At 42.0% G+C, this 12,223-nt stretch overlaps 1 protein-coding gene across 4 annotated transcripts in view; it reads right to left on the bottom strand.

Annotated features, from left to right (window-relative positions):
* Window positions 1-637: 637 nt before the first annotated feature.
* nhsb (Nance-Horan syndrome b (congenital cataracts and dental anomalies)) overlaps window positions 638-12,223 on the bottom strand; it is a 55,130-nt gene continuing 43,544 nt past the window's right edge. For all 4 annotated transcript variants that reach the window (XM_028981366.1, XM_028981369.1, XM_028981368.1 and 1 more), the window contains 5 exons: window positions 11,561-11,756; window positions 9,452-9,583; window positions 5,772-8,738; window positions 4,987-5,110; window positions 638-4,866 (listed from right to left, as the gene is read on the bottom strand). In XM_028981366.1, coding sequence (XP_028837199.1) covers window positions 4,260-4,866; window positions 4,987-5,110; window positions 5,772-8,738; window positions 9,452-9,583; window positions 11,561-11,756 — 4,026 coding nt within the window. In that variant the 3' untranslated portion in view covers window positions 638-4,259. The remainder of the gene's footprint in view (window positions 4,867-4,986; window positions 5,111-5,771; window positions 8,739-9,451; window positions 9,584-11,560; window positions 11,757-12,223) is intronic.

Below are 12,223 nucleotides of genomic sequence, written 5' to 3'. Positions count from 1 at the left end.
TATACATCTAAATATGTTTTCACTTAGATTTCTCCAAAGCTTTTGGAATGTTTCAACTTGAAATCATCCAAATATACATTTATTGTTGAAATAATCCTTGCATCTCTGGATTAATTTGGTGTTACTCATTGACTGACTGTGATCTAATGGTGATATATGGGGCAGCTACAGCAACATTCCACCAACGCTCCTGGTGAAGGAGCAGGAGTGTCCTCTAATAATTGATCATATTTTATATTTATATATATATATACACACACACACATATACTTACTGTGCACCATAAATGTGCAAAATTACATAAAATTATGGGACTGTTGCACAAACGCACTTGCCCACTTTGTCCTGCAAAGCCCTTGCACTGCATTCTTTTAACTCCCCCAATTAAACTTCTCTTGGAATCACCACCCAGGTTTTTTGAGTGTGTGCCCTTGTTTGAATCGGCTTTGATGCCATTTAAAATCTGAGACAAGACAAGGAGAGCCTCAGTCTTGAGAACTGCCAGACTACTTTCATCCTTTCATGAGGTCATTTAAGATAATAACAGCATTGAGTCTTGTGGAAAACGTCTCTATACTGCCACCTGCTGGCTGGGATAACAAGCAGCGGCACAAAGTTTACCAAGTCAGAAGCAGAATCTTTTTAGCGCAGTCACATTTATTTGCCTCTTTTTAAATATGCACAGTTACTAAGCAGCCAGCTGAGCTGGTAAAATGGATCAGATTTACAATGAAATTCCCACAATGTTTACTAAAAAATAAATACAAGACAAAAGTGTAGCACAGCTCAAAAATATACAAACGCTTAGTATTATGTAAACTTTGAAATCCATGTCTTTTATCTTTTGCACTTCTTTAACTTTTTTATTTTTTGATATTTCTTTTTATGTGTTTTCATTCCATTTTTGTAACAAAAGAAATATTTTTTAGAACATTTTATAAAGATCATATTTACAGGTTTATACAAAAGTACAAAATGGATGCAAATCTATTAAACTTGAGCTTTCAGCCTGAATGAGATGCATCTTAGCCAGCCAGTTACACTGTAACCTTCTTTCTTCTATATTTTATTATTATACATTTCTTTCATACATCTGTACACCTCTGAGACCCTTTGGCAAAAGCATAATGTGCTTTTTCCATTCAAACCATTACAATGTAATGAATCTTGTAAATATGACGACAGGAATAGTTTTAGATGATGTCACATGATTCACTTCAAAATACAAAGAGAAAATAAAAATCAGCACAATATCAACATTCCTACTGAAATACATAAATGTCCGTTTGTCCAGAATGAGTGTGTTTTAGGTTTAGTCATTAAAACTAAGGATGACAGCAACAGTCCTAAGCTGAGGTGCTTCTTGTTCAGTGTACTAAAAGAGTGGCAGAAACTGTTACAGTATGCTGAGATGAGCAATGGAGACAAATACAGAGAAAATAATCAGAAAAGATATAACAGTTGCAGAGTAATTGTATGGCACGTTTGACAGTCGTGGGACAGATATGGCTCATTTGCTACAATATCACTTTTATCTGAACATCACTAGTGTTGCAGAAGAGTTTTACATGTGCTTGTATGTAGCAAGCACAGTGTGTGCAGCAGCAACGATGCAACTGTGATGAAAAGTCTCGCTTGTTTTCTCAATGGCAACGGTGAAGAATGATATGGCCAGTGGTCCAAAAGGAAGTCAGAGCACCAAGAAACATTTATCTAAAATCAAACAGCATATATAGTGGTTGACATGTAATGTCTTTGTGAATTACAGCTACTTTTAAAAAGACTGATATTAGTTATTTCATTTACTGTAACACAGCTGGTTGGTATACCCTCTTTATATGAAATAGTTTTCAACCAGTGTCCATTTAAATAAAGATTTAAAATCTTTCTTTATTTGTTAACAAAATACGTCTCTGGATAAAATATCCTGTAATTAAAAATATTTTGTATTTAATGTAATGTCATTTAACAGTTTTTATAGAGTCAGAATCCCATAGGTTATGAGTCCTACAGGCATGAACATAGACTATAGTGCGTCCTTAATTCAAAAGTAAGAACACCATGTTCCCCATTTCCCAAGTGTTTTTTTTTTTTTGTTTCCTTGTAAGTAATAAAAATAAAATTAAAGATTAAAACAGGATGTCCACTAACTACAAGAGGGGACAGAGCTGGAGGGCAACAAGTCTGGGTCCAGGCCCTACACTGACCACGTCATCATACACAAGAGAACAGGCTTCCAGCGGGGACGCATCTCAGAATCCAATTCATTAGCTCTAGCACAGCTGAACATCATAAAATGAAACACAAAGAGCAGCCAAGACAACAGTCAGTAGCAATAAAACAACAGTCCACTGAACCCGGCTGCATGGAACGCTGTCCATGTAGGCAAAACAATTGTGAACAAATATTGGGGGTCAAAGGTTGAAACATCAGTACTTACAAAACCAAGAGAACAACAAATACATCGAAACATTTAGTCTGCGATTTGCCATTTAAAAGATTTCTAGTTGAAAAACATAAAAAAAAAAAATGTATTAACACTCAAAGCAACAAGTTCTAATAATAAACTCTTCTTTCATGTACACCATTATCTTCTCTAGGCTTCAATAGTGTCTCAAAGATTGTCTGGCTGATCCACATATGCAGCAGTTAAAACAACATTTTATACATTAGTTAAACATACTTGCTTAAAGAATTTCAAGTGATCTGGAAACTGTGTAATAGCATTTCTTTATACTGGACGAGTCCCTGTAATATTTGGGTGTTATTGCATGTCATGAGTGGACATTTCTCACAAACAACACTGTGATGGCCGATGACTTTTGTGATGATGCAAAATCTACTTCATTTCACAGCATTTCCCCCCTCAACCTATGTGCACAGTGTAATTTCTGCAAACCAGGCTCGTTTCTCTGTTCTGAACTGATGAAACTGTCATTAATCGTTTTTTCCCCTTCAGTATCCCCCACAGCTAAAAGTTAACAGTGAATACACTCAAAACAGTATTCATAGAATACACACAAACAATTCAACCCCATAGCTTGTCCACACACAAAATGTTACGTCATAATAACATTAATTTTCCACAGTTTGCTTCTGCGTGATAAGGTTCATATGCGGTTATTTGATATACCTGAAAATGAGATCCAAACTATCAACAGACCATTAATTTTCTTTTAAGGTAGCGCTCGGTTTGCCGGGTGCTATGACAACCCAGGTTACTCAAAATTCTGTCTACAGAACAGTCCTGTCATGAGTAAAAATCGGACTCACTGCCACACATCGCTGGCAATGTTAATTATTCCAAACCAAGCTCTTAATCTTTTCAAATATATTTGGGTATAACTTTCTGAATTCATTTACATACACACTGTGGTTCTTCATTTAAATACTCATTGAGAATCAAGTGCAAGAGTGTTTAACAAGTTTGGAATCCATTTCATTCTAAGCTCTAAACTTGATTAATCAGTCAAGTTCAATTGTGTCTCTAAGTCTGGATAAAATCACTCACATCCTACCCCTTTAAGAGAAAGGCCACAGAAAGATTGTCCCAAAGTAGCCTGCTTTCAACAGATATGCATATCTAAGACTACGTAATTCCCTTTGTATTTAGGACACTGGAGCCCTGGGAACTGGGCTGGATAGTGCAGCACATTTTTATATACATATATATATATATATATATATATATATATATAGAGAGAGAGAGAGAGAGAGAGAGAGAGAGAGAGAGAGATATGATATATAAGATGCATTTGTATAAATTACTCTTTGAAAAATGCTGTGGAAGGTCATTGGTTGATTCGATGAAAATAATCGTTATACCCTAGACGTATGTGTTGCACTCTGATGTGAATGTCTTCCCAAGGCTCTAATGACAATGAAACTATTTTTCTCCAACACATATAACAATGTCAACATCCACCCATTGAACAAAATACTGGAAGTTTCCTTAAAACAAGACATGTCTTTCACTCATGATTCTTTTCTGGCCTTTAGATCACAGATATCCTTGACGATAAAAATGTTCAAGGTGAGAACAGGTCTCCATGGTTTGCTCTACCTTTACTTGCCTCTACATGTGTTCTTTTTATGATAATTTATATTATTCTGAAAACATTTTCTGTCTAAATCTATTTGAGGGTAAAAAGAGAATCCGGGGATTCCCAAACTTCTTGCCCCCCGGGACCCCAATGCTGTAAAGAAAGTTAAATATTACGGATCTCCTGTCCATGGTCCTCACTTAAAGACCCCCTCCTCTAAGAGGAACGGTCATCATGTGGGCTCCCATCTGAGTTCTCTGTCTCCCCTTCGGAAATAGCCTGCATGGGAGCCGTGTAAAGGCGGCTCCGGGTGCTGTAGCGGCTACTGTTTGCCGCTGGCGGGATCCTTGAACGACCTTGCCTGGATGAAGCAGTCATGGAAAGGGTTTTGGGGGAGAACCCCTCAGTGTTGGCCTTGGGGTACTGGGGGCTGGGCTGTGTTTCAGGCCCTGTTGGGGATTCCTGCTGGGGAGATGGTGGCTCCTCGGGGGGTTTGTCCCCTTCCAGTAACAGCTCCCCAGGGGTCTTGGGTGTGATGGGACTTTTGAGAATTTCTGTGGCTGACATGCGGTAGCTCGAATCAGTGCGACTGCCCTTTTTCAGTAGAAGCAGCTTGAACTCCTCGTTGGAGGTGCTCGACTTCTTGGCGCTCCGATATATGGGACCGGGTGCTCGCTGTGAGCCAGTGGGAGTTGTCGGTGTGCCAGGGCTGGCAGGGGACATCACTGGGTTGGTAGCTGTGATGCTGACTCCAGACGTGGCCACTCGGCTCTTCACGCACAGTTCTCCAGAGTCTTTCCGGCCAAGAACCTTCCTTTTTGATCTGCAAAGATGTTGTTGTTACAATCAGTTCTCTCGGTGCAATTGCAAATACAGTATATAGAATCAAAAGACGTATATGAAAACTGACCAATTTACTGAAAACAAATGAACATAAATGAACCTGTGAATCATGGCAAACAAATCCTCAGTTGTGCGCAATCTGTTCGGACCAGGGAAAATACCATCATCATCAGGTTTAGTATCATCCAACAAAGGAGAGATGGAACTGTCACTTGGTGTAGATTCTGTAGAAAAAGAAAGATTACAAAATGTAATATGCAGAAGTAGGGTTGGGCAATATAAAGATACACTTTATATATCTGCATACCTTGATCTTTCCTCTCTGTATAAATGGCCCTTTATTGCATAAAATTACACCAATATTGTCCATCGTTATTTGGTCGCAGGGCACTTTACAATTTATACTTGAGGGTCATTTACTACATTGCACATGGAACAAGCCAAGATACATTCGATATAGTATATTCGATATATCACCCACACCCATGTAAAAGTAATTTTTATACATTTATAAAGAGTGAACTATAAGACCTTTTGAAAGATACAACACAAAATGTGATATTTTTGACTTGCTATGTATTCACAAATTTTATATTCACTAATTTGCCACCTCTATTTAAGCATCAGATAATGTATGTGTATGTTCGTTTTGGTCACTATAACACATTAGAAAACAGAGGACATGAGACCTTATACTAAACTTGTGTGTAAAACATAGGCGCTGGTTTAAATAGTCCTGAATGAGGAGGTAGGGTGCGTGACAGCTGTCAGTCATCCCCAGAAACGTGACATTAGCAAACACTCTCTAAGCACTACGTCTGTGGTGACGTTAGAAAATCGTTGTGAAAACGATTAGACAACATGGTCTGAGTGAGAGTTTGTCACCTTTGCTGAAGTAGTCCTCTGTGTCTGGTGTTGAACTCTCATCTTGATTGTCCTGTGAGGCACTTCTGGCTTGAATGCCTAATGTTTCATACGCTTCCTCTTTCCTCCTCACGTCGCTGATTGAATAAGTGTGTGATGCTTCTAATGGTCTAGCAGGCACTTTGTCAGGACTGCTGCACAAAACAAAATCACAGCGTGTTGTTTCACCTCGAACTGGGGGAGACCTGGCAATGTCATGATCAGGTTCAGGCTGATTGAGTGGCAGAGGGGGCTCCATTGGGACATTCCCACTGGTCTTAAATCCCAAGCATCCGTGTTCTTCCTTATCCTCTCCGTGCCTTGTGTTGTCACCTAGTGCCATGCAGTCTGGGTCTCCCTGGAGCTCTTGGGCTTGCACTGACTGAGGTATTTGGTCATCGTCATCACCAGTAAACTCAACGGGTGTCCTGAAAGCTGTCATGGCCCAGTAGGTGCCTGGCACATGCCTCTGTTGCCTGTGCCTGATACTCTCTGGCTGTGTGGCTGTGGTCTCACCTGATGAGAGGCCTGGTTCACTAAACTCCTGAGCTGGTGCATCATGAGACCTGTAGGTGACTGGTTTCACGGAGTGCGGACCTCTATTGTCAGAGTAAGAGGTTACTGTGGAACACTTGACCAATGTACCACCACCACCATCCTGATCTAGATCCCAAGTAGATTTCTCTGACATCTTGCATGTTGAGCGAAGTTGGACTGATCTGAAAACAGGGTCAACAAAAGATGCATCAGGATGAGCAGCAGCAGATGTGCTGGGATCAGCAGCTGCGGCAGCAGCGATAGCCGCTGCCGCAGCCGCTGCTGCTTTCTGCTTGTTATGGTACAGTATGTGACTCCTGTAGGCAGGGGGCTTGGCAGGGACACTGCGAAGAGCACTTAGGTCAGGTTGGGGAGGGGGTATTGCCAGCAGCTCAGCATCACGTCTGGTTGAACAACCGGCATCTCGGAGGCCTAGGTGTTGCTGATGGTGGGAGGAGAGGGATGACTTCCGTTCAGGAACTTTAGGCTTCCTCTTGCCACTAGTTGGTGAGAGAGGATTTGGAAAGAAGGCAGAAGGGAAAGAAGATGTTGGCGTTTCTGACTGGCTAGAGTAGCCACTGGAGGGTGAAGCCAGGCTAGCTAGCTTTTCAGGGGAGGACAACTTGTAGTCGTTATCGGCTGGGTGGAGTGATGGTGAGGTTGGCCTGGATCCTGAATGGGATGTGTGGGACTCGGAGCTCTCAGGTGACTTAATGCATTCGATGACGGTGGTACCCGTAGCAGTGCTGGAATTGGACAAGGACCGATAAGGATCACTGGATCTCAAGTCATTAAGGAGCCATAGGTCTGCATAGTCGGACTGCACAGCACCATCATCCTTGAAGGAGTGTGTGTCACTGGAACAGAAAGGGGAGGCATCGGCTACTTCTCTGCAACTCTCCACGCCCCATGCACCATGTGGCTCATCCATTAGACCGAGGATTTCTGTCTGACCTTCAGAAGCACCCAGATCCAGCTCAAGCTTCATTTCCCTGGAAGACAATGGAAGGGACAGGGCACTGCTAAGCATCTTTGGTTCGTTCTCATCTGGCATGTCCACACCACGGCTGGATTCTTTCAGTGATGAACTCCGTTTTGGTGGGGGTGGCTTCGCCTTTGGTTTCCTTAAGGAGAGACAATGTCTCCCAATCATCCTGGTGCCCCTGTGTTCTGAATGAGGATACTCACCACCCCTGGGAACCAGGTTTGACCCCGGGTCACAGTCAGCTGCATAGTTATAGTGCATGTCAAAGTGCATGGAAGTGTATAAGCCTTCTGTGTCTGGATAGTTTGTGTCCCCCTTCGCTTCATGGGCTTTCCCACTGAAACCCTCATAGGTGGCTACATAGTTTGAGCATTGCAAGTTACCCTGATCCTCCCTGGAGCGTCTGGGGCTAAAGTCTTGTGTGCAGGACTGATCTTGGTCCTGCTGGTCCTGCACATAGTTCCATTCACCCTCACTGGCAGTACTGACCCCTGCGTCATCCATCTGGTCAGTTGCGGAGGAGGTGAAAGAACTGGACCTGTGGCCGTGGGTCTGCACATGTTCAGACTGGTAGGGGTCAATGATGAAACCGGTGGTGTCGTCAATGACATGCGGAGCTGTGTTAAGGGACAGCTCCGAGTCACAGTGTGAAGAACCAGTAAGTGGTGGCGAGGCAGCAGGTGGTAGAGTCTCGGATGTCTGGGAAGGGCAGGTGGAGCTGCTGCCACTCCAGTTTCCGCTGGATGACTGGTGGTCCTCCTTGTGATCAATCTGGCCCCCTAGCACTCCTGTGGTGGAGACCGAATGGATGGGACTGCTGAAGGTGTCTGAGCTGGAAGAGATCTCACAGCTACCCATGTCAGCCTTGCGGGGCAGCCGGGAACGTCCCCTCTCCAACCACCCATGGTCAGGGCTCATGGTCCTTGGTGTGCCTCGTTTCAGGCTTCCTAGCTGCAGCTCTGGCATAGCCTGATCATCTGTACTTTCCTCTTCATCTTTCTGAATACGCTGTCCAGGCCCAGGGAGAAAGTCTTCTGCTTCATAAGGGGACAGCTCCTCATCATCATCTTCATCATCATCGTCATCCATGTCATCCTGTTCCTCATCCCGGAGACGGCCGCCTTCACGTGGCAGACTTCGAGAGCGGAGACGCCCACCAGAAGTGGAGGCATACATAGTGTCAGAGTGGTCAGGAAGAGAAGAGATGTTGCCAGTGGAATGGGACAGAGCAGATGGAATGCCCTGAGCCCTTTGGGCCCGTATGCGTCTGCGGGAGGGGGCTGCAATAAGAAAATCATCTGTCTGGCAGCCTGAGTCCTTGGTATTTAGGCGGCTCCCAATGGAGAGCTCATCACGGCACAACGAGAGTTGAGGGTTGGGGTGGATGATCACTGTTCTTTCCCTGGCCACAGGTGATTCATCTGAGTCTGGTGACAGAGCAAAGAATTAGTTAAAACTGTGTGTCGGTTCACAGTCCATCATTTGTACTTATTGCAGACATAAGTATTTGTAAGTGTTTACAGCTTCACTCCCAGCCTTCAGACGAAGACGTATTTACATTTATCAGACACCCTTATCCAGGGACTTACAATCAGTAGTAATAGGGACAGTCAACCTGCAGACACTCAGGGTTAAGAGTCTTGCTCAGGGACACAATGGTAGTAAGTTGGGTTTGAACCTGTGACTTTGTGGTCTTGTGGTTCATATGCGAGTGTGTTACCCACTACTCCCACCCAAATAGTAAAATGTATAACATTTATAAATGTAAACCCTATAACCCAATATTCTACAATAACACCTATAATTTTGCAATAGTGTGTCCATAATGATTTGGAGCAAATCAAAACAACTGTTGGTAAGAAACATTAATTGTACATAAACAGCGTATGATTAATGATATAATCTCAATGGGCAAATAATGGTCAAATAGGGTCAGCCATGGATTATATCCTACTAACTGAAGCAACTTTATTAATAAGCTTTATATTCAAGGTAACTTGACACCCATATTGCAATAATATGATGCTTCTAAAAACTAAATAAAATAAGATTTTCATCAGTTCAGTTCAGTTCAAATTTTCCACTGTCATAAACTACATTTACCACACCAGTGTAATTTTCTTTGACAAATGCCTTATACCCATGTCTTGCTGCACTCGTCTGGGAATGCCTGTTATGGTTTTCCTCCGTCTCAGTTTCCTTCGCCTCTGAAGCACGGACTGGGAGTGGACAAGTGAGCATCGAGCGCTGGCCTCACGATCAAAACTGACTCCTGTGGTCATAGAACATTAAACTATTGTTCAGAGACTCAAATAAACAATGGTATAAGTGTAACGGTTCAGATGTTAATTCCTGTGGTATCACTATTATTTTAATAGATATAACAAAACAAGTGTACAGTTCCACTCAAAAGTTTGGACCCACCTACTTTTTTTGACTGTTATGGAGACTAAGATGGATTCATTTTTAAAAATCCAGTTCAAAAACATATTAAGTATTTTGTATCAGGAGAAAGTGAAGTATGCTTGATGAATCTGTTTTTTTCAGAGTCGCCTCTTTTTGCCTTCATGGTTGCTTTGTTCAATATTTTCATCATCAAAAGCTGCTTCATGAGATGCTCATTAATATGAGTGAATGATAAGAAAGTGTTCAGCATAAACCTTCAGGACTGTTGGAAACCGTCCCCATTGGTGGAGAGAAGCCAAGAGTGAAATGCTGTTGTCACAGCAAAAGCTCCCTGGTGTGGAGATACTCAAACATTCTCAAACCTTTTGCTTCATTCATTTTTTGTTTATTACACAACCTCAGGTGTGTTATTTCAGTTTTGTTCTATAATGTAAGAAATGCAAGACCAATAACTGAGCAGAGGTGTCAGAAGTACACAGTACAGGCCAAAAGTCTGGACACACCTTCAATGTGTTTTCTTAATTTTTCATGACCATTTACATTGGTAGATTCTCACTGAGACCTGGCCTCCACAGTTACCGGACCTGAACCCAATTGAGATGGTTTGGGGTGAGCTGGACCGCAGAGTGAAGGTAAAGGCGCCAACAAATGCTAAACACCATGTAAATTGTCATGAAAAAAAAAGAAAACACATTGAATGAGAAGGTGTGTCCAAACTTTTGGCCTATACTGTAGATACCTGTGACCTGTGACTAGTAAATGTTGAAGTACTGACTGAACTCTTTTGCTCAAGTTAAAAGTACAGGCCCTAAAACATACTTAAAGTATAAAAACGTAAAGTAACGCAAAGGACAAAACCACCATTTCATATGGAAAGATTTACTGGACCCCATGTTAAAGTGCAAGCAGGGATAAATCAAGTGAAATGAAAACAAAAAGATTTGTTGGTCAATCTTTTCTAAAACTGCTGTAACAAAACTTAAGGATTGCAAACTCAATGTGCATGGTGTTCAAATACATTAGTGGTGTACACATAAATATCACCATCAGACTTAAATGCATAACCTATGAGTCTTTCTTCCAGTCAGCAATTTCAATTATTTCTATGAGGTAAGGCCAGGTATGTGGGATGTGTTGCTGGTGTTGACTCGACTCTCCATCATCCAAGGATTCTCCATGATCACACTCACCAGTTTTATCAGTCATTTCGCTGACCTATGCTTTTTGACACCATCGCGGTAATTTCCTCAAAGGTTGCTGCATGGTTTTCTATATTTTTTCTCGTACTCGCTTTACGTTCACTGTCTTGTGTGTGTAAATACAAATGCACAAACCAGTAGCTGTGTTTCGGTCACGTGACGATGATGATGTACGACAGTGAGGGCAGGAGGTAAAAGTGGAATTTACCTCTATGGCGCAAAGCGTAGCAGATAATCTGTTTTCCATGGATGTTCATACCCTTTAAGCGCAAGATTAATGACCATGATTTGTATGTAGAGCGTAGAAAGTGTGGATAATCATGCAAAAATGTACGAAGTAAAAGTTGAAAGTTGGCACAAAAATAAATAGGGAAGTAAAGTATAGATACCTGAAAGTTATACTTAAGTACAGTAGAATTACCTCCAAATTCTACTTAAGTACAGTGTACTTTGTTACTTCCCATACCTGTAAATGAGTAGGTGTGTCCAAACTTTTGTCGCATAGTGTATATCAGTGACAAAACTCATTGTAATTAGTGCTATTTGAATATTGCATATTGAAAAATGCATAGGCCTTATCTGGACATCTGGACACACTTCCTGACAAGCAGCATACGTCGACACAATTAAGAAGAAACAGTTACCAGTGACGTTTATGGGGATGATGCAGGATGAGATCACTTGGGACTCTGTCTTCATCCTCTCCTCTGGAGTGGGCAGAGGCAGTGCTTTGGACCAGTTGGTCTGCTTGTCCAATTTGGAGGGGACGTTGGGCACTGGACACTTGGGCCTTTGACCCAAAGTCATCGTCTCTGAGTCAGGATCCGTGGGTGGGGCAGTCTAAAAGAAAGGTATAAAACCAAGGCCATTTTTAAAGACTAAGAATAAGAATTCTATATTTGCACATGGAAAGAAGCATCAGACTCAGCATTTTATTAGATCTTCAGGATGCTTCTACATTTTACTACCATTTTAGATCTTCTTCCAGTAGCAGATTGTTTATTTGAGTAAAAAACAGATCTGAGGTTCAGTCTATTTCCTGGGCAATTTAATGTGTGCAGATGCCTGAATATGCTCAAGTGTTCAGTCAGATTGCAAACAATATGTTCTCTGTATTGGTCAACAAGAGGCAACCTATTAGTTATAATGCTCACAACATTTAGTGTAAGCAAGACATTTAACCATGAGTTTCTCAAGAGGGGTTGTGGCTGTAACTACTGGATGAGGGTGTAGGGCAATGTGAGACAGCGGTGGCCTAGTGTGTAAGGAAGCGGCCCTGTAATCAGAATGTTGCTGGTTCGAATCCC

The sequence above is a fragment of the Denticeps clupeoides genome, chromosome 5, assembly GCF_900700375.1.
Source record: "Denticeps clupeoides chromosome 5, fDenClu1.1, whole genome shotgun sequence".
NCBI lineage: Eukaryota > Metazoa > Chordata > Actinopteri > Clupeiformes > Denticipitidae > Denticeps > Denticeps clupeoides.
The sequence above is the reverse complement of the archived record's forward strand: the minus strand, read 5'-3'. Positions and strand labels throughout refer to the sequence as shown.